We start from the raw sequence: 18,427 nt of genomic DNA, 5'->3' as shown, positions 1-18,427 counted from the left end.
AAATTATATATTAATAAGGTAAAATATTTATGAAAACTGTGGACCAACTGTCAGAGGGATAATTGGGGCGAAGGTCATAGATAGGATTTTCATTCTTAACAGTGGACATTAACTGTGTCTCAGATGTTAAGGAATTACTTTAGGTCAGTAAAAACAAATCATTTGAGGTCATAAAAATGAATAAAATAAAACAAAATTCTTAAGGAAACCATGGGTTTGGATCCTCATATATATTACAAAAGTGGAGAAAATAGGCTAGAAATAAGAGCTTGTCTTTTTTGAAGGTTTTCTCATTAGTTTTTTTCCCTTGAGTCTACCATTGCCACGCTCTCTCCCCCTTCCTCTATTCAGGGAAGGAGTGCCTGCCATATATTTCAGTCATGCTCCAGAGTGCGGAGCGTGAGAAATACATTATTAATGACCTCATCCAGCAAAATTTTCCTTGGGAATGTGTGTGTGTAAAAATATACTGACATGAAAAGTCAATGTCCTCACACCTCCTGGTTCACACCCAGATTGGGCTTGTGTGAAATGTGAACTTAAAGCTCTAGGAGCCTTGCGTGGTGTGATGCTACAGGAGAAAGACGCCCGGGGAAATACAATGTGGGAATCACCCATTGCAGACACGGACACAAATACTGTTTGTCTTATTCAAAGCTAATTTTGAGGACTTTCCGTAGACAGATAAATGTCCTAGCTCCTTTTTTCTAGTCAGGAAATATCTTCCCGCGGCGGCCCCCTCCAAAGTAGAAATATACAGGGAGTGCAAGCTACATTGACTGTTTATCTGCCATAATCTGGAAGCACTCAACATGTAGCAAATGCTCCAAGGTAATTGATAAACTACCGTGACATCTTCCTAGGTTAATATTCTTTCTCTGTAGGGTACTAGTATCTCTGAATATGAACAAGAATCAAGAAGTAGGATAGCTATTGCCTGAGATTTGGCACTGTGGCTGATCAGGTTGTTTTCAAGCATGATCTTCCTTCTTAGATTGTCTATAGCACTCAGCGTCTGCATCATATAATCTGACAGCTAATTACATGTAAGTAGTTTTCAAAGGTGGTGAATGTCTAAGTCTTCTTATTCCCAAGGGAAAAACCTGATTTCTGATTCTTTTGTGTCTCGCTCAACACCTGTTTCATGCTGGTCAGAGAGTAGGTGCTTGATAAAACCCATTGACTTAGCTCTAGCAGGCATTGGATGGGCCATTTGGTTATTTCAAACATTATAGGATTTGAGTAATAAGATCTGGATATGAAACAAGACTCTCAAAATTACTAGCTGTGACCATTGACAAATTACCTTTACTTATTTACAAGTTACTTAGCCTTTTTGAATCATTTTTTCTTGATCATGGAAGATCAAATGCAATTATTTAATAAAATACTTTGTGAACTGGAAAATATTCTACACATATAAGTGTTGATTATCATTTGAGATTTGGATACTCATGGCATTTTCCTTTCATTCTTTCTTCTCTTTCCTAATGGTTGGTCAACAATGTAACCAAGAACCTAGAGCAGGAGTTAGGGAAACAAGACAGAGACATGTCCATGCATAAGCTGTGCTGTTTGTCTAAAGAAAGGATTGGGTTTGTCCACTTAGAGCTTCCCTGACGGGCTGTGGAGGCTCTAAGAATGTGCCCCAGTGTCACCGCTATAGATAGACAGATAAAATAGGTTCCTTATTGCACCTCATTATAATTATATTTCACTTTCCTTAAAACCATGGTGCAAAGTGACTCCATCAAAAACATAGATGTGGAAGGAATTAGAAATCATCGAGGGATGGCATTGGGCAGTCATTTATCTTTTGCATCAGGTGCAGAGTTTCCCTGTTGAGAAGGGAAGAAATGAAAAGAAACTGCTGCTGCTATTACTACAGCTTATCCAAGGCAAAGGAAATCACATTTTGCCTTTTTATTTTAATGTAAGAAATCTGCTCCAAACAAGAAATGTTCTGACACAATCTGCTACAATGGCTATATTCTCTGGATGAGAGCGAGGGGGGAGGTGTGGTCCCTCCATGCAAAGACCAAAGAGAGGTGTGGAGGATACATACAGAGTGCTTCAAGAAATGGGGGTAACTATGTCTCTTGGAAGCTATGAACACTAATGCTTAGAAAAGGGAAACGGAAAACAAAAACAGGGTAGTTTAAGGGGCGCTATCATTTTCTATTGGTGAGGATTCCTGATTTGGTGGAGGTTCTGGAAAGTTTATGTCTGGTTCTTCTTCTTCATCTTCTTGGACTGGAATAATTTCAAAGTTTTCTTCATTCTTTGGTTGGGAAGATATTTCAGTCACCTCCACCACTTCCTCTTTCACTTCAATTGCCTGTTCTTTTTTCTCTTCAGCCGATAGGAGAACAACATTCTAGAACACAAAGTTAAACACACTTTTCTAGACCTTTATCATTGGCACATTTCTCAACAGTCTCTATGGTTATTTATCAACTACCTTCTTGATTTTTATGCTATTTAGGTTGTTTCCTATGTGCCTTCAAGTGCCAGCACTGATTTCCCAGGTGCTCAAATCCTTCTCCAATCACTTATCAAGATTCATCCTCCAGGTCAAGAGTGACTTGCCATTTTGCCTGGAATGATCATGCAGCATTTGGCAAAGAACACTGCAATAGCGGAGGACTTGAGATTTTAGTTTTGCTTTGTCTTTACTGGAGAGAACCTTGAGAAAATAATTTTCTCTCTCTAATCCTATTTTTCCTCATCTGCAAAATGAAAGAATTAATGATGATTTCTAAATCTGACATTCTATGGTTCTGAAGCCATTGATAATAGATCTATTATGAGGATATTCCTATCTCCCATTGTGGAGCCTCTTTGAACCTGTTGTTTAGGAAGAGGGATTGGATGAAAAGCTGGTGGTAGAGGGTAAAAGAGAGGAATACTGAGAAATAAACTGGAAGAACTAGTGGTTTTAACCAGGCTTCACCCTTCAGCCTTCCTACTTTTACACGTTAAGTGTGGAATCAAGTTGGAAGCCTGAATCAAGCAGAACTCAAGGTTAGTAAGAGGGTGCCCATATTATAGAACTATATCACCTGTATAACCAACTAATTTCAAGGCATTTTCCCTCATTATTGGTATTTTCTGCTTTCCAGAAATATGCCAAGGCCATTTTTCATGAAGCTCGCAAAGTCACATCAGATCCCATTCTCTATAAATGATCTTTTGTAAGACATGGTTTTTCTAGAGGGAGGCTGGGGACACAGTGGCTACCACTTACAGCTTTGGATCTGGAGCACAGTTTCTTCCATTCATTCTCAATAGTGCCAGCTGTCACAAGCTTCTGGAGAAAGGCAAAGATCAGCATCACTGCAAAAATGCTCTGCAAAACAACAGAAAAATGGTGAACATGTAGTCATGAAACATATAAGAATATGGTGGGTGCTCAGTAAATGACTGTTGACTAAAATTAAATGATTAAAAGATAAAATCTTTAGGTGAGTAATGACTAACTGTAAGAACTACTAGTATCTTCCTAACCTTAACCTTTAGCAGAACTCCTGACATACAACAGATAGTTAACGCATGTTGCTGATAGAAAGTTAGGCAGTAATAATTCGTTGAAGAATCAATTTTATGTAGGAAAGAATAATTACTGAGTCTCAAATTAAACTATAGCCAGCTTTATTTGGGTGGCATCACACCGAGGAAACCTCTTTATACTTGGGAGATGCAGTTTTTCCACCTTTAAACTCTGTACTAAAAACTCCTTGAAGCAAAAGATACTTATAACAATTTAGGTAGTTCTTCAATGTTTATCTTCATCAATACTAATAATAAATATTAATACCATTACTAATATTAATGTTAAAGCAAACATTTATATTGCACTTTTAATGTACCAGACACTGTTCTAAATGCTTTGCATATATTAACTCATCCCTCAAAACAGACTAACAAGGTAAGTACTATTACCTTCCCCATTCTACAATTGAAAGTGAGACAAAGTGTGGTGAAAATTCTTGCCCAAAGCCATATAGGCAATAAGCAGCAGATGCAGACAGTCTGGATCTAGACTCGATGCTCATAATAAAAATGCCATACTTCCTCTATGAAATCAAATTTCACACTTACCAAGAACACAGATCGAACGCTGTGACAAAATGGCATATAGGGAGAGCTTTTCTCAGCGGGGTTAGCTGGTTCACAGTCGTATATGTCAATATCTGTCATGGGAGTTTTAATAACGTCCAGCCTCTCCACTTTAAAAAAGTGGGAAATTGTAATATTAAATATGTCCAAGAACAAAATAATTATTCCAGAAATGGCAACAAAGAGGCTCAGTGAGTTCATTATCATTTTCCCTTTGACCTGCAATGGAGACATAAAGAGTTACTACTTGGGTTTGATTTCATTTGGAGAATATAAGCTAGGAAGGAATTCTAGATCTCATTCCTCTGACTCACAAAGGTACTGCACTTAAATCATCCTGTTTCATACTCCTCTTAGTTGTTTTTAGTCTCTTTGTCACTATACAACAAAAAGCTTCATCTCTCAGTCTTCTTTCTTTCTCAGTCTTCCCCATCTCATTTTATGCCATCACCATCCAATCAGTTTATCAAGAAAAAAATGGAGGAGTAATCCTTAATTCTTATCAATTGTAATCTTGCACTTCCTTGCACTGCCACTGCCGCCATCCTAGTAGGCACTCAATAAAGATTTGTTGGATAAAGGAAGATAAATACTATTCAGATCACATCTGTCTGCATAAGAGGTAGAGGGAAGAGAGAGAAGGAGGTCCTTCCATCTCAATGAAATGGGATGTGGGTATAGGTATTGTGGGTATAGGTGGAAGAAAGAGCAGACAGAACCCTTTAGGTGTGGACCATCAAGTGGAGACAAACAACAGCAAGAATAACAACACCTGCTCCCTATTGACGTGGGTGGCAATGAGCCCCAGTCAGCCATCTTTCAAAATACAATTAGGGCTAATATCTCTGATAGCACAGGCCCAAGGACGTCAGTGAGTGGGAGTGCTCTACCTTGCAAGGGCGATAAAAGGTCAAAATAGGAAAACATATGTGACAAGTACCATAATGATATGAGATTACTGATGATCATTTTAATCATTATTGATGATCATATATTTCATCCCTGACGATGTTACCTATGTGACGTAGCACTGGCTATATTTGGAGAATAAAACAACTTGACCTGCATAGAGTGTTTTGTTTTTTCTTTTCCCCTAGAGAGGAGCTATCCTCATCCCCTCAGTCCCTCACTGAGTTGGAAGTCAGACTCCAATAAGGAACAGCTTAGTCAGTGTTAAAAAGTTGTGGGAGGAAACTTGCTGGCAAGCTCTTGACCCACACAGGATAGCAGCTGTTCCTGGGTGTAAATATGTCCCCAGGGGTTATAGGAACAAGACCACTGTGTATCTTTATAGCTTCTGAAGCACTTTCCTCTATATTACTCCATTTCATCCTGATGACAATTTCATATGGTAGCAGGGACTGTTATCTCCATTTTATAGGTGAAAACTCAGAGGACATGGAGATGAGCTGACTTGCTCAAAGTTACAGCTCAAGGTTAGCTAGGACTTGACTCGATCACAGTACCGATGAGACAGTTGTCCTAAATGGTGGCCTGAGAGAAATGACACAGCTTTCCAAGAGTTCTGAGTCTAACACAGCATCGATCAGTTGTAAGTTCATAAGAATGTTGTTCATCAATCAGCCTTTAATTCTGTTTCCATGGACACATTTCAAGGAGATCTCATTTCTAAGTTTTTCACACATGAAATCACAACAGCATTGGAGAGGATCTTTTGCCTTTTAAGGTTGAGAGAACTCAATGCTACTATGATTCCAGAAGTCTGTAAGGTCCTACTTTTCAACTGAGAAATTAGATACTTCTCTCATGTGTGTGGGAAAGGAGAACATATGGTTACTTGCCAAACTCTTCCTGGAGTTTGTCTTCACTGCTGCCAGGAGTGATCCAGAAATGATATACTGTGAAAAGAGAGGTGGTAGGTGGGGCAGGGTGTGGGGGAGAAGGGAGAAGGGGCAGAGGGGGATTACTTTTTAACATTGAGAACTGGTTGTAAAAAGAGCTATCCACACTGTCAACCACTTTCACTAAACTGCCCAGCCATTTTTATTGGATTCATTTATTTTTCAGCAGTTATATTTCTCCTTTATTTGGGTTCAACTACATTCAATCCATGCCTTTTATTTAACCAACTGGGGAGCTGTGACTAGGAATATAAGACCAAAAAGGCAGAATTCACATTTCTATGTCAATTAACAGTCACACTGTGAACTTAGAAGTCTTTTTTTTTTCCTTCCTTCCTTCCTTCCTTCCTTCCTTCCTTCCTTCCTTCCTTCCTTCCTTCCTTCCTTCTTTCTTTCCTTCTTTTCAGTTTGTGGAGTTGCTCTTTGGAATTCATAATTATTTAAATGACTTTGATGCCAACGAAAAATGTAGGAAATACTTGACCTGAGAGTCATAGGCATGCCATTAAAATGTTGGCTGCTATAGGAAGTAATGATGATTGTTTCTCATTTTCCTATTCTTCTCTTCAAGCAGTAAAATGGAGAAAACTCTTGTTCTAATCCATCTCCCCTTGTTATAATAGCAACTATGAAAGCGTAATGGTGATATAAACACCACTGCCCCATACCACACCCAGACAGGATTACTAGCTTGGAAAACATGTACACTGAAACAGACATAGGGAATGCTGCTCTCCTGATAAGCAAAAGGAGATCTGTTTGGGATGGGATGGGACTAATTTCACCATGTGCAATTAGTAATTAAACAGAGTTATAGGGAAGAAGGACCAGTTGGGAGGAAGTGGGCTGCTCCTGCCTGTTTTGCCTTCTGAAACACCATGCTATACAATCCAAATATCTAGTGCTTCTCCCCTCCCACCCCCCAATTAACTTTGGAGAGGACCTGCTTCCTTCCCTGTGTAGATCCATGTAGAGCATCTTTCTCTGACTTCACATGAAGCATGACCACCAGCTCTCAACCATTGCATTCATGCTCGAGTTAGTCAACTCTCTTTCTACTAAATTACTGGAAACTGATAACCTATTTCCAACCCATATACTTTCCTCAACACTGAAATAACCTGGTATGTTCCTGTGGAGCTTTTGAACATTTTTGTCTGTGTCACTCCCCGAATGATTGTGAGTTTTTACTCACCATAATTCCTCCCCAGAGAGGGTACAACACAGCTACACAGACAGGCGTGTAGACCTTCGCATGGATCATCAGGATGCCACCTAGGGCGATGTGGAATAACCCATTCATAATCTGGACAGCCTGGGGAGAAAATGGGGCACTGATGGGTGAACGGAAAGCATCATCAAGTCAGAAAACAAAGGTGAGGCTGGAAGCCAACAGGCTGGGGCCTGTATAAAATGTTCAAAGGAAGTGGTGAAGGCGCTAAGATGTTTGTCTTGTTCAGATCCATTTTCCCCACCACCTGGGACATTTCCAAGGCAGATATGCCTAGGATGCTGGCAACGAACTGGAATGGGAGACCCCTAAATATGCAAGCCTCAAAATCAACAGAGGCATAAGATCACTGTGATAATGTCTCAAATCCACCCCTGATTTGACCCACTGTGTCAGATACAAAGAACACCTCAGGTTGGGTCAAATACCTTCAAGTTGCATTGAGTTCTGTACTTGGCCTACAGCACCTGCTTCTGCAGGCCAGAGCATCCCCAGGATATGGAACGGAGGGCAATTGACTCACCCCAAAAGCCTTGGATTCTCTTATGAAGAAACCTTGTGTGGGGCCCACCATGGAGGGCATTGTCCTGGGAATTATTTTTTGAACAGGTTGCATGGCAAGAGGTCGTTTCATAGGAGAATCTGCTGGGAAACCTCCACTCATTGAATTTCTGGGTGTCGTCATTTCACCTTCAAAACTCCTAAAAATAAAACAAATAATCAAATGAGAAGAGAGAGAACAGGATGTCAGTAGTCTTTTATCTTGTGTCGTGCCCCTGAGTGCTTTTCTCTGTATTCTCTCTATGAGTGTCACTGAGGGTAGACATGGCCGCTTCCTCATGACTTTGGGGCTGAGGCAAGGCCTACTGCCATCTTCTAAGACCAGATCCAGAGGGGACATCTCAGGTGAGGACATATGGGCCCCGCGATTGCTGCCAGTATTCTTGACAGCCATTTTGGGGTGTACTTTGTAGAGAACACCTTGCTTGTATATCTGCACGTCCTGTTTGTCTCTCACCTCTGGATGCTTTTCTTAATGCTTTAATATTGGAAAACATGTTTTGTGTTGACTTATTCTTGTCCCTTTGCTTCTCTGCTTTTGTGCATTGTAATGGACCAGAGTCATCATGACAGAGTATGATGAGGACGGTCCTTGAAATCAGGAAGGGCTGAGTCTAGTCTGCCCTCTACCGCTAACTCTGTGACCTTGAGTAAATCATTTCAAGGAGGCTCTCTAAGGTTGTATGTAAGACTGTGGTCTCCTGAGTCAGATTGCCTAGGTTGAAATCAGGAGTGTTCTATTTGCTGTGAAACTTCGGGCAAGGTTTTTAAATTTTCTGGGCCTCAAGTTCTTTAGCTGTAATTTGGGAATAAGAATAATTCTTGTCTCATAGGGTTGCTGTAAGACTTAAATGGACTGATGGTCAGTGCATGCCTTTTTGTTCAAATGTAGCTCAAATGTCAGATCCTCAGAGAAGCCTTAATCCACAATGCACCCTCCTACTTATTTTCTCACACAGCACCCCATTGTTTTTGCTTCATGGCACTTGTCACTGTCCGGAATTACCTTGATTATTTGCTTGCTTGCTTATTGTCTGTCTCTCCCCACTAGAATATAAATTCCATCAAAGCAGAGACATTGTTCTCTCTCATAATCTAAAATTATGCCTGGATTTAGTAGCTTGTTAGTAAATCTGATCAAAGAAATAAAAGTATGTAAAGCACCCATGTCTGAATAATCCTTTGTTTTTGTTGCTATTCTTGGTCTTCGTGTTATTATCATTATGAACATTAGTTTCCATCTGAAAAATGAGAATAGTCCCGCTTTTACACACGTCATGAGAAATAAGTAAGTTAACCTATGAAAGTGTTTAGTACATAGAGAGAAAGTAGCAAATGCTATTTGTTCTTAGAATCCATAATGTACTCATTTCTGAAGTTGGATCGTATTAAAGGACAAAGGTCCTTTCCAGCTCTAACATTTTAAGACTGCTCAACCTTCTTCACCTTGGGCTTCCTTTTGGTATTTGTTTATGTCAGTTACTTATACATGAATTCTATTGGGTCTTTCCCGGGCCCTGGAAATCTCTCTTTAGGGACACATCTTTAGTCTTGCCTTTATTGAGTACAAGTCATGTAAGGGGCCTTGGAAACCAAGACTGTCTGTCTACCTTGCTTATCTTACCAAAGTCACACAGAGCTGGACAACTGCAGGTGTGCTCTGAGACAGGTGATTGGGAGTTTCCTGGGCATCACATTTGGACCCGCTTTATGGTTACAAAGAGATTTCAATCTGGCATCTCACCTGAGCCTCACAGAGTAGACAAGGGATAAATCATTGGCCTTTGTTTGTAGAGAAGGTAACAAGGACACAGAACAGTTGGGTAACTTGTTCAAAGTTACATGACTAGTAGAGATCTAAAATAAGGACTTGGACCTATCCACTGAAGTATCTTTGGTACCAAGCTGCTTTGTCCCTTGTGAGGAATGGGAATTCAGCCTATTTCACTTATGAACTTTTCCCTTCTTCAACTAGATGTTTTTTTTGCGGTGACTATAAATCAACGGAAAACAGAATATCTGTCTGGGCCATGGGCTGAAGGGAAGAGAGGAGGTTTTGAGTGGTGCTTTGCACTTGGTTTTGCCCCAGCTCTAGATTATCACATGTCATGTGGTCTTGGAGATCTGCTTTGTACCACCAACCACCCCACAAAACCACAAACAAAAAGGAATATATTAATGTAGCCCACTAGGGAGTTTACAAATGGATTCTGGTCAACAGGCAGAATTTTTAGAACTAGTCAGAACTTCAGAACCATTCTGTTCATTTGACAAATGAGGAAACTGTGGCCCAGGGATGGGCCATGCATTATTAAAGACCTTGCACTTAGAGACAGAGCCAAACAAGAAGGCAGTCACCATGGCTCTGAGGCTGGTGCTCTTTCTGCTGTATCATAGGCTAGACCACATAGAGTTGTTTACTGAGCACCTACTATGTGCCAGGGATAGTGTGTATGTATCTAGCTCCGACTCTCCCAACACCTTCCTTACTAAATAGACATTTTTTCTTTTTGCAGAGGTGGAGATGGAGGTTCAGAGAGGTTAATTAATTTTTCCATGACAAGTGTGGAATGAGCTGGGAAACACCACACTCCTCTCCAGAGGGCTCGTTTTAGTGAGGGTGATTTTTAAAGAGCAAAGGTCATCAATCATCTGGACAGAAGATGATTGGAGTACTGTTGTTTTAATTTATCCTTATTTTTCAACTTCCTGAGGTTATGTATGTTTTATTGGTGAGATAAACCATTTATGTAAGCAAGTTCTACTCTGTTTGCTCTGGCTAATAGCAGTAATGTCCATTGGGGGAAAGTATTTTGTCTGTTAAAATGATGTCTCGCTATGGAAATTATATTTCTACCAAGGCTTCAACAAATATTACTGTAAAATGGTAGTTTATAAACACAAGCATACCTGTTTCTATCTGCTGCTTCATTTTTTTAATGTAAATAATCTCTCTATAATGTATATGTATAGATAGACAGACAGACAGACAGACAGACAGACAGACAGACAGACAGATAGATATTTTTATGCCAGGACACTGTAGACTGACTGGGTAATAAAAAAATTTCATTTTATTGGAATATATAAAACCAGACCACATACCCCTAAGGGTATTGTAGATTCCCACAGCTTTGCCCTATCAAAAAAAAAAAATTGTTCACAGTTACTGAACAGTGCCCTACACAGTTATGCCCAGAGGCCAGTTGTTACATTAATCGGGGTTACTGGCCACATTGGTCAAAATATGGTAACAAAAGGATTTTATTTTCACTAAACACTATTAAAAACAGGGCTCACTTCATCAGACACTGACTGCCACAATTTATTACTGCAACTTCTGCAAATCTCTTTCAATTTGTAAAAGGCACCACTGATTCTGCGTCCATCCACTGAAGAAGAGCTCACAGCCCTTATGGGTTTGGGTTTAAGTAATGACTTTTAGGTCCACTAGTTCCATCATTTACTGAGTTCAAAGCTACCTAGGTTTTGTTACCTCAACTTCCTCCTTTGCCACTCAAAATAGTTTTGCATTTTTATCCTTTCCGGCCTCCTGTGTACTTATCTCTGAGGAAGAATGTTCTTAACTTCCTTTCCCTTGCCCGGTACTCCTCAGTCCCTTTCCTTCTAGCCAGACATCAGTTCTAAGAAATGAGTTCTTGCATCATCAGTCTCTCGCTCTTTGTGGTGCTATGGAGCACAGAGGTAGTCCCACTTTTGTTGCTTGCTACTTTTGTGATTTCTCTATTCAAAGTCTTCTTTTGAGAACATGAGATAATTTGCAATTTATAAAGTACTTAACACTCAAAGAATAATTGTTATTCCTGGAGTGTTTTTAATGATTAAAGTGTGTTGCGGTGTCCGCTAATCCCAAATCTCCTTCCTTTAATCCCGCCGTGTCCCCAGCCATGGCCCAGTCTGCCCTGTCCTCTAACCGCAGCTTCTTAAAAGCTTATGGTTCCACTCTCTTCCTCCACTGCCTCACCGCCCACTCACTCCTCAACACGTCACAGCTAGTTTCTGCCAGGGCCACTCTGTTGAAACTGCTCTCTTCAAGGACTGCTGCAAGGCCAATGGCTTTTCCTCAGGCATCATTGCTTAGACTGCTTTATTTCTGTTTCCCCTCTCACCCAGGCTTAAAACGATGGAGGCACATTTCACTCCAGCACCTTTATCTCCCAAGTTCCATCAATGGCCAAGTCATGCCATTTCTGCCTCTGTAATGTATCTTATCTGGCAAGTGGACCTCTTTCCTACTTTTAGTGTCACCCCATGAGTTCGATTCTCATTTCCTCTCCTGGTTTAAGCATTAAATATCTTGCTTTTCTGCCTTCAATCTCTGTCTTTTCTAATCCACCCTCCACAGGCTGCTAGATCAGACTCCCTGAATCACTGCTTAAGCCATGCTCTTCCTGAGCTTGAACTCTGTCTCTACTCCATCGCAGTTCAGCTCTACCTAACTTCTTTTTTTAAAATTAAAGTTTATTGGGGTGACAATTGTTAGTAAAGTTACATAGATTTCAGGTGTACAATTCTGTAATACATCATCTATAAATCACATTGTGTGTTCACTACTCAATCAGTTCTCCTTCCATCACCATATATTTGATCCCCCTTACCCTCATCTACTACCCTCCTCCCCCCGTACCCTCTGGTAACCACTAAACTATTGTCTGTGTCTATGAGTTTTTGTTTCTCATTTGTTTGTCTTGTTCTTTTTGGTTCATATACCACATATCAGTGAAATATGGTTCTCTGCTTTTCACTTCTTAAGCTCGTATCCCAGTGTTTTCCACGGGAGCCGCTGCTCCGGACACGCCTCCCGCTGTCTTCTCTGAATCCTCTCCACTGTGAAACGCTCCTTCTGCCCCTTCATTTTCACTAACACTACCCAGAAGACATTCATCACCTGAGGCTGTTCCCGCTCTTCTCACCCATGGCAAGGACTTCTTCAAAGACGTTTGCATTTCTTACTTGTCACCAACTGTTTTCTTTCTATGTCACATTGTACCTTCTCTAGTGGGGTTTAAATCCTGCAAGGGAATGTCCTACTAGGATGACATGGAGAACCTGTTTCCTCCATACACGAGCTCAGTAAATGTTAAACTGAACATTCAAACGGAACTGCTTCCTGGGAGTAGGTTTATACAAAGTCCTCACTCAGGATGTCGGACAAAACGGTGATATGATCAGTGAGATGGAGCCATTTTATGGGAAGCCGGGGAAAGGAATCACGTTACATACTGGTTTCAGGAGACAGTTATAACATGGTTAAAATGCCTCTGTGTTCCCTTTCATTAGCGCTTCCTCTCATCTCCAGGGCCCACTCGTTTTGGTGACTATCAACCCCCTCCAGGAATGTTAGCTCATGAGGCTTAACGACATGTAAGAGTATTTACATTTAGCGGATGTCTTTGGAGACAAAAGCATTTAAACCAAGAGCCATGGAGTTCTCTTCATTATAGCCACAGTTGATTACTCTCCTACTTGGTACCAGGCAACCAGTTCTAAGAGCTTCAGGAGTGTAGCTCATTTCATCTTCATATTGCAGTGGGTGTCACTAGTTCCCTCATTCTATAGAAGGGGAACCTTGAGGAACACAGAGGTTTAGTAAATTGGCCTGAGGTTACATGCCTTGTAAGTGGCAGAGTGCAGGTCTGAGCCCCGTAGGTTAGAAACCTTGCTTTAATCTACATGCTGCAACCTGCGACTTTTGCAGAATGACTCATAGTTGATTGGCCAGGGTCATTCTTGAGAGTGTGGTTGAGAAAGTAGGTGGGCAGTAAGCTTTGATATCACCCTTCCACAAATCATGACTCTCAGAAAACCTGACCAGGGAAGCCCTAGAATTAAAGCTGAGAATCTCCAGTCTCCAAAACCGTCCTGTGCCTTATCCATCACTCCCTTTTAGTCATTAAAACCAAGCAAATCGTTTCCTTACCTGAGTCTCCAAGACCTTAGGGCGCAAGGGCTGATTCAGATGCTTGTTGCTGAGTTCCCTTCAACGGCTAGTTTCTCCAATACACAGGGGTAAGTGAGATAGGCCAGGCCTCGGATGTCTGATACAAACCAGGTGACAGGAAATTGGTAGCTTCTGCTACCTTGAGCTTCGCCCCAATTACTTTGATTTAATCCACTCACCAGAGCTGAAGGATATACAAAAAAGTTTCTGCCTCACCAGGAGGTTTCACTTCTTGAAAAAGACCCCAGGGGACTGCGTGGCGTACTTTACGCTACCTTAATTAGAAGAACTTAGCAGCCCCCACCCTGTAAGCAGGTGTGGATCGTGGGTCCCCAAGGGCAAGAAGGGCTCTAGAAATTCTGCCAAGATGGGCTGGTAGGACTTTTACCTTTTTACTTCACTTTTAAGAGTGAGTGGGTGGGAAGGAGGCATCCATGTGGAGAGATTTAAGAAGCATTAAGCCCGTACACTGGGAGAGTTCTACGTATCCGTCTCCAAATATTGTCCTCCCTTGCCCACACGTAGGGTTCTAGTGGGACCATGTATGTCTTATGTTGGATTTAGTAGAAATGGCCTAAAAATGTATGCTGGTGCTGTAGAACATGTCCCCAGAAGCTTGAGGCAAGAGTTTCATATTTTGGGATATAAATTGAAATAGCACTTTTACCTACAAACCAAACTTTTTCCTCCATCTGCTTAGTTCCCTCGTGCCCCCTCTTTTCATTGTGGGCTGGAGCTGTGTGGCTGTCAAGCCCAGTGCTACATCAGGTGAGGGAATGGAGGAAGCTGGTAGCCAGGGGATTGCAAACATTTGGTAGATGAATCAGAAAGTTTTGCCCAAAGCTATTATACCCCCTGACCCCACTATATACATCTTTTTCAGTAGTGCCCCCTTATCCACAGTTTTACTTTCTGAGGTTTTGGTTACCCACAGTCAACCGCAGTCCGAAAATATTAAATGGAAAATTCCAGAAATAAACAATTCATAAGCTTTAAATCATGTGTCATTCTGTGTAGCATGATGAAATCTCATGCTGTCCTGCGCTGGTCCATCTGGGATGTGAATTACTAGTATCCCTTTGTCTGGCATCTCCACGCTGTAGATGCTCCTCACCCACTAGTCACTTAGTTGCCTCTAGGTTATTGGATCGACTGTCCTGGTATCACAGTGCTTGTGTTCAAGTAACTCTTATTTTACTTAATAATGGCCCCAAATCACAAGAGTAGTGATGTTGGCAACTTGGATATGCCAAAGAGACAGAGCCAGGAGTGCAGTTTCCAGGCTCTCGGCCTCATGTGGAAAGGTGCTGGCTCGGGTAGTAAATGGCCATCAACTGTGATTGGATGGCCATCAGCTGTGGCTAGTTGGCCATCAGCTGTAGCAGGTTAGTCAATTGGCCACTAATATAACTGCCGTGGCTACGCTAGCAGCAAATGGGGGCTAGCAAGAAGATGGTGGCTGAGCTAGCAAGCGTGGATTGCAGTTAGCACGGTGGATTGTAGCTAGCAAGTGAGGTTGGTTGGCAGAGAGAAGTGGACAGCAGGTTGCGGATAGTGTGGCTCCTGCTTCTTGTGTCTCCAACCCAGTCGCCAGCGAGAATATAGTGATATGACTCCCCTATCTGTGGCTCCGTGGGTGTTCCTTTTTGGCCTCACCATGTCCTGCGTTCTTATGTGGGGAGCGGGACCAGAGACCCCCCGTGACACCCTGCATGACCGAGGCTATAATGTGTTATGTATGTTTAGGAAAAAACATAGTATATATAGTGTTCAGTATTACCCATGGTTTCAGGCATCCACTGGGGGCACCTTAGGATGTATCCCCCGTGGATAAGGGGGGATTACTGTATGTTCATGAGTTAGATTTTTCATTATTTTTCAATTTTCTTGTCCATTGCTTTATTTCATTAGAGACCCAGGGCTGTAGTTCAGTAATTATTTGTTTGCCTAATCTAAAGGGCTGAAATATTGCAGCTCTATTGCTGAATCTAAGGTTCATTTATATATTCTCTCTCTCTCTCTCTCTCTCTCTCTCTCTCTCTCTCTCTCTCTCTCTCTCTCTCTCTTTTCTTCTCTATTTCTCCCTGTGCTTCCCTTTTCTTTAGGATGGTTTGGAATCAGAGGGTTAGAACCAATGGGTAGCAGTGGCTCTGGAGAGGCCGATTTTGATGCAACATAAAAAAATGCCACCTCCCCACCATCGGAGCATTTCACCAATGGAACAAGCTATCATTTGAATAGAGAACTTATTGTCATCAAGTAAGCACAAGTAAGCCATGCATTCACTTGTCATAAAAGCTGTAGAGAGAATAGGAGTGGAAACCTAAAATCTGCCATCCACTTAATATTCTGGTTGTGGGTCTCTGAGTATCTGCTCGAGGCCTTGAATGATTGGTGATGGGGATGGTAATTAAATAGGGTCTGAGTTGTGGATGACTGTGGGGCTGAAGTTTGGGCCCAGGATGATGGGTGGTTATATGGTTGTGCCTTCATTTTAGTGAGCATAGGAGCGGGGTCAGAACTTTGCCAATGTCTGGCATCAATGAAGCTTGGGTTGGGGTCACACACCTGATTTTCCATGTCCTTGTCTCTGTGTAGACCCCTTATTTTACTCCAAGTCTGTCTTCAGGTGTTTGCTACTCTGGCTTTTGTGGCCAGTGGAATCACTGTGGTGGCTCTGTGTGTGATTCCTCCTAAGTAAACTTGAAATAGAATTTTATATACAAACTTTCACCGTGTCTTTGTTGATTTGGATGAATATACATTTCAGCATTCAGTGTATTGAAACCTCCACTACAATTTGGATTTGTCAGTGTTCTACCATTTTTTGTTCTACCATATATATTTTTTTAAGTCTATAATGTTTGATGATATTTTATCAGGTCAATTATACCTTTAAAATTTGTCTCTCTGAATTAAGCCTTGTCCTTAGCTAGTGGCCCTCTTGCTTCCAAATGATGATCTCTTTCTTAAAGTCTACATAACAGTTTATTCACTCAACTTTTATTTAGTGAATATTTGCCTGATAGAATTTTTCTCCTGGATATTATTCCCCTTACCTTCTAACATTCTTTTTTTCAAATCCCTGAAACCTTTTGTCTCTTATGAAAACTACATTTCGTAATTTATTGTGATGGACTATCACAACGATTTGTGTCCTTTGGTCTGGAATGTTCCTTGGAAGCAGGTGCCCTTTTTCTGATTGCTGTGTTGTGTGCAGTGTCGTGAGAGTTGATGCTTCCGCCCTGGTTCTTTTGCCCACCAACATGATTATCACAACTCCCCGCATCAGGAACTAACATCATGCTATGCTCCTGGACGCCGAGCAAGGTGTTGGTGCCCAGAATTATCTGGTGGTGGAGGGTTTGGGTTTCAGAGAATCCATAAGGGAGATGCAGGGTCCTTCAGAGGTGAAACTAAAGATCTTATTGCAAATAGAACTTGGTTACAAGTTGGAAAGTCCCGATGTTGTACTTATAAATAATTAAAATGAAAGAAAATGTAAATTTGAGTACTTAAGAGCTCTGTAGTTTATGAGGGTTTCTTTCTGTTCTGAGGGACTATTTTACATTTTAGACAGTTATAAAAGTAACATTAGTTGAACTCCTGCTTCTACGCCAAGTACTGTGTACACAGCACCTATAGTATTGATTCTGTTCTATTATAGTGGAAACTAAAGTTCAGGAAATGGGGAAAACTGGCCTAAAGTCACATAGTAAGTGATAAAATGTGATGTTTAGAAAGCAAGGAAACTTCAATTATAAATTTAATAGAAAACCTACCATTTGCTAAGTGATTTTTAAGTCCCAGGCACTGGTAAAATCAGTTCGCAGGTTCCACTTAAGGCTCATGTAAGCTCACTAGGTAGGTATTATTACGCATTTCAGTCTAGAAATTTAAAGCTCACAATGGTAAAATAATTTGTTCAAGTCAATCAGTTTTAAATTGCAGAACTGACATTTAAAACTAGGTCTGATTGAAAAGCTCTCACCGTGAGGTGATGGCTCTCACCCTTAAATATATCTCAAACCCCACACATTGAAACTTCACTCAGCCACCAAATGCTTTTCATCAGAACCTCACCTCAATAGAAATAAATATTTAAAAATAAATATTTAAAAATAAATAAAAAAAATTTCATCAGAACCTCACTTCCCATCTCCTGCCCTCACGTATGCACCTATAGGCCTTTCTCTTTCCAGCTGATAGCAGAAATGAAAGCCTGATCATTTGTTGCTTTGAGTATGAAAGTTTCTTCTAGGCCCAAAGCAGCAGAAGATAATGGGATTTAGAATTAGGGAGCTTGAGTTAAATCCTAGTTCTAAATCGTACTCCCTTTGTGGTGTCAGAAAAGTTAACCACATTGAGCTTCAATTATCATGTGTGTGACATAGGCCAGGTATACCTCTCAGGGGGCCACTGTGACAATTGAGGTGACAGAGGTAAGACCTCTAATACTATGCAGGTGTTTCGTCAGTGGAAACAGTATTATATAAGGCAGCCATTCTCCAAGCGCAGTCTGGGAAGATTCTGGAGTCCTTGAGACCCTTTTAGGGGATCTGTGACCTCAAAATAATTTTCATAAAAATATTAAGACCTTATTTACCCCTTTCTATGAGATTACAGTGGTATTCTCCACAGGATACAGAGGATGAGCTGTCAAAACGGACTGAATGCAAAAGCAGTTAAGGG

At 41.1% G+C, this 18,427-nt stretch overlaps 1 protein-coding gene across 1 annotated transcript; it reads right to left on the bottom strand.

The window, feature by feature from the left end:
* Window positions 1-1,908: 1,908 nt before the first annotated feature.
* MS4A1 (membrane spanning 4-domains A1) lies at window positions 1,909-13,852 on the bottom strand. The gene is made up of 7 exons (XM_019753984.3): window positions 13,715-13,852; window positions 7,736-7,913; window positions 7,177-7,296; window positions 5,922-5,978; window positions 4,102-4,338; window positions 3,248-3,349; window positions 1,909-2,377 (listed from the first exon to the last, which is right to left on the bottom strand). Exons 2-7 carry the CDS (start codon window positions 7,895-7,897, stop codon window positions 2,159-2,161), a joined length of 897 nt encoding a protein of 298 aa, XP_019609543.2. The 5' UTR covers window positions 7,898-7,913; window positions 13,715-13,852; the 3' UTR covers window positions 1,909-2,158.
* Between the last annotated feature and the right edge of the window lie 4,575 nt (window positions 13,853-18,427).

Source organism: Rhinolophus sinicus, chromosome 14 (genome assembly GCF_057876585.1).
Source record: "Rhinolophus sinicus isolate RSI-liver-muscle chromosome 14, RSI-T2T, whole genome shotgun sequence".
Classification (NCBI taxonomy): Eukaryota; Metazoa; Chordata; class Mammalia; order Chiroptera; family Rhinolophidae; genus Rhinolophus; species Rhinolophus sinicus.
This window is presented reverse-complemented; position numbering and strand designations above follow the sequence as displayed.

What these genes read in the sequence shown, in the direction of transcription:
- MS4A1 (XM_019753984.3), bottom strand. Translation starts at nt 7,897, where the DNA reads ATGACGACACCCAGAAATTCAATGAGTGGAGGTTTCCCAGCAGATTCT. An exon ending in GAGAATCCAAGGCTTTTGGG is followed by an intron (nt 7,297 to 7,735) that starts GTGAGTCAATTG and finishes TTTTCTCCCCAG; the next exon opens with GCTGTCCAGATTATGAATGG. An exon ending in TGTGCTCCAGATCCAAAGCT is followed by an intron (nt 2,378 to 3,247) that starts GTAAGTGGTAGC and finishes TTTGTGTTCTAG; the next exon opens with AATGTTGTTCTCCTATCGGC.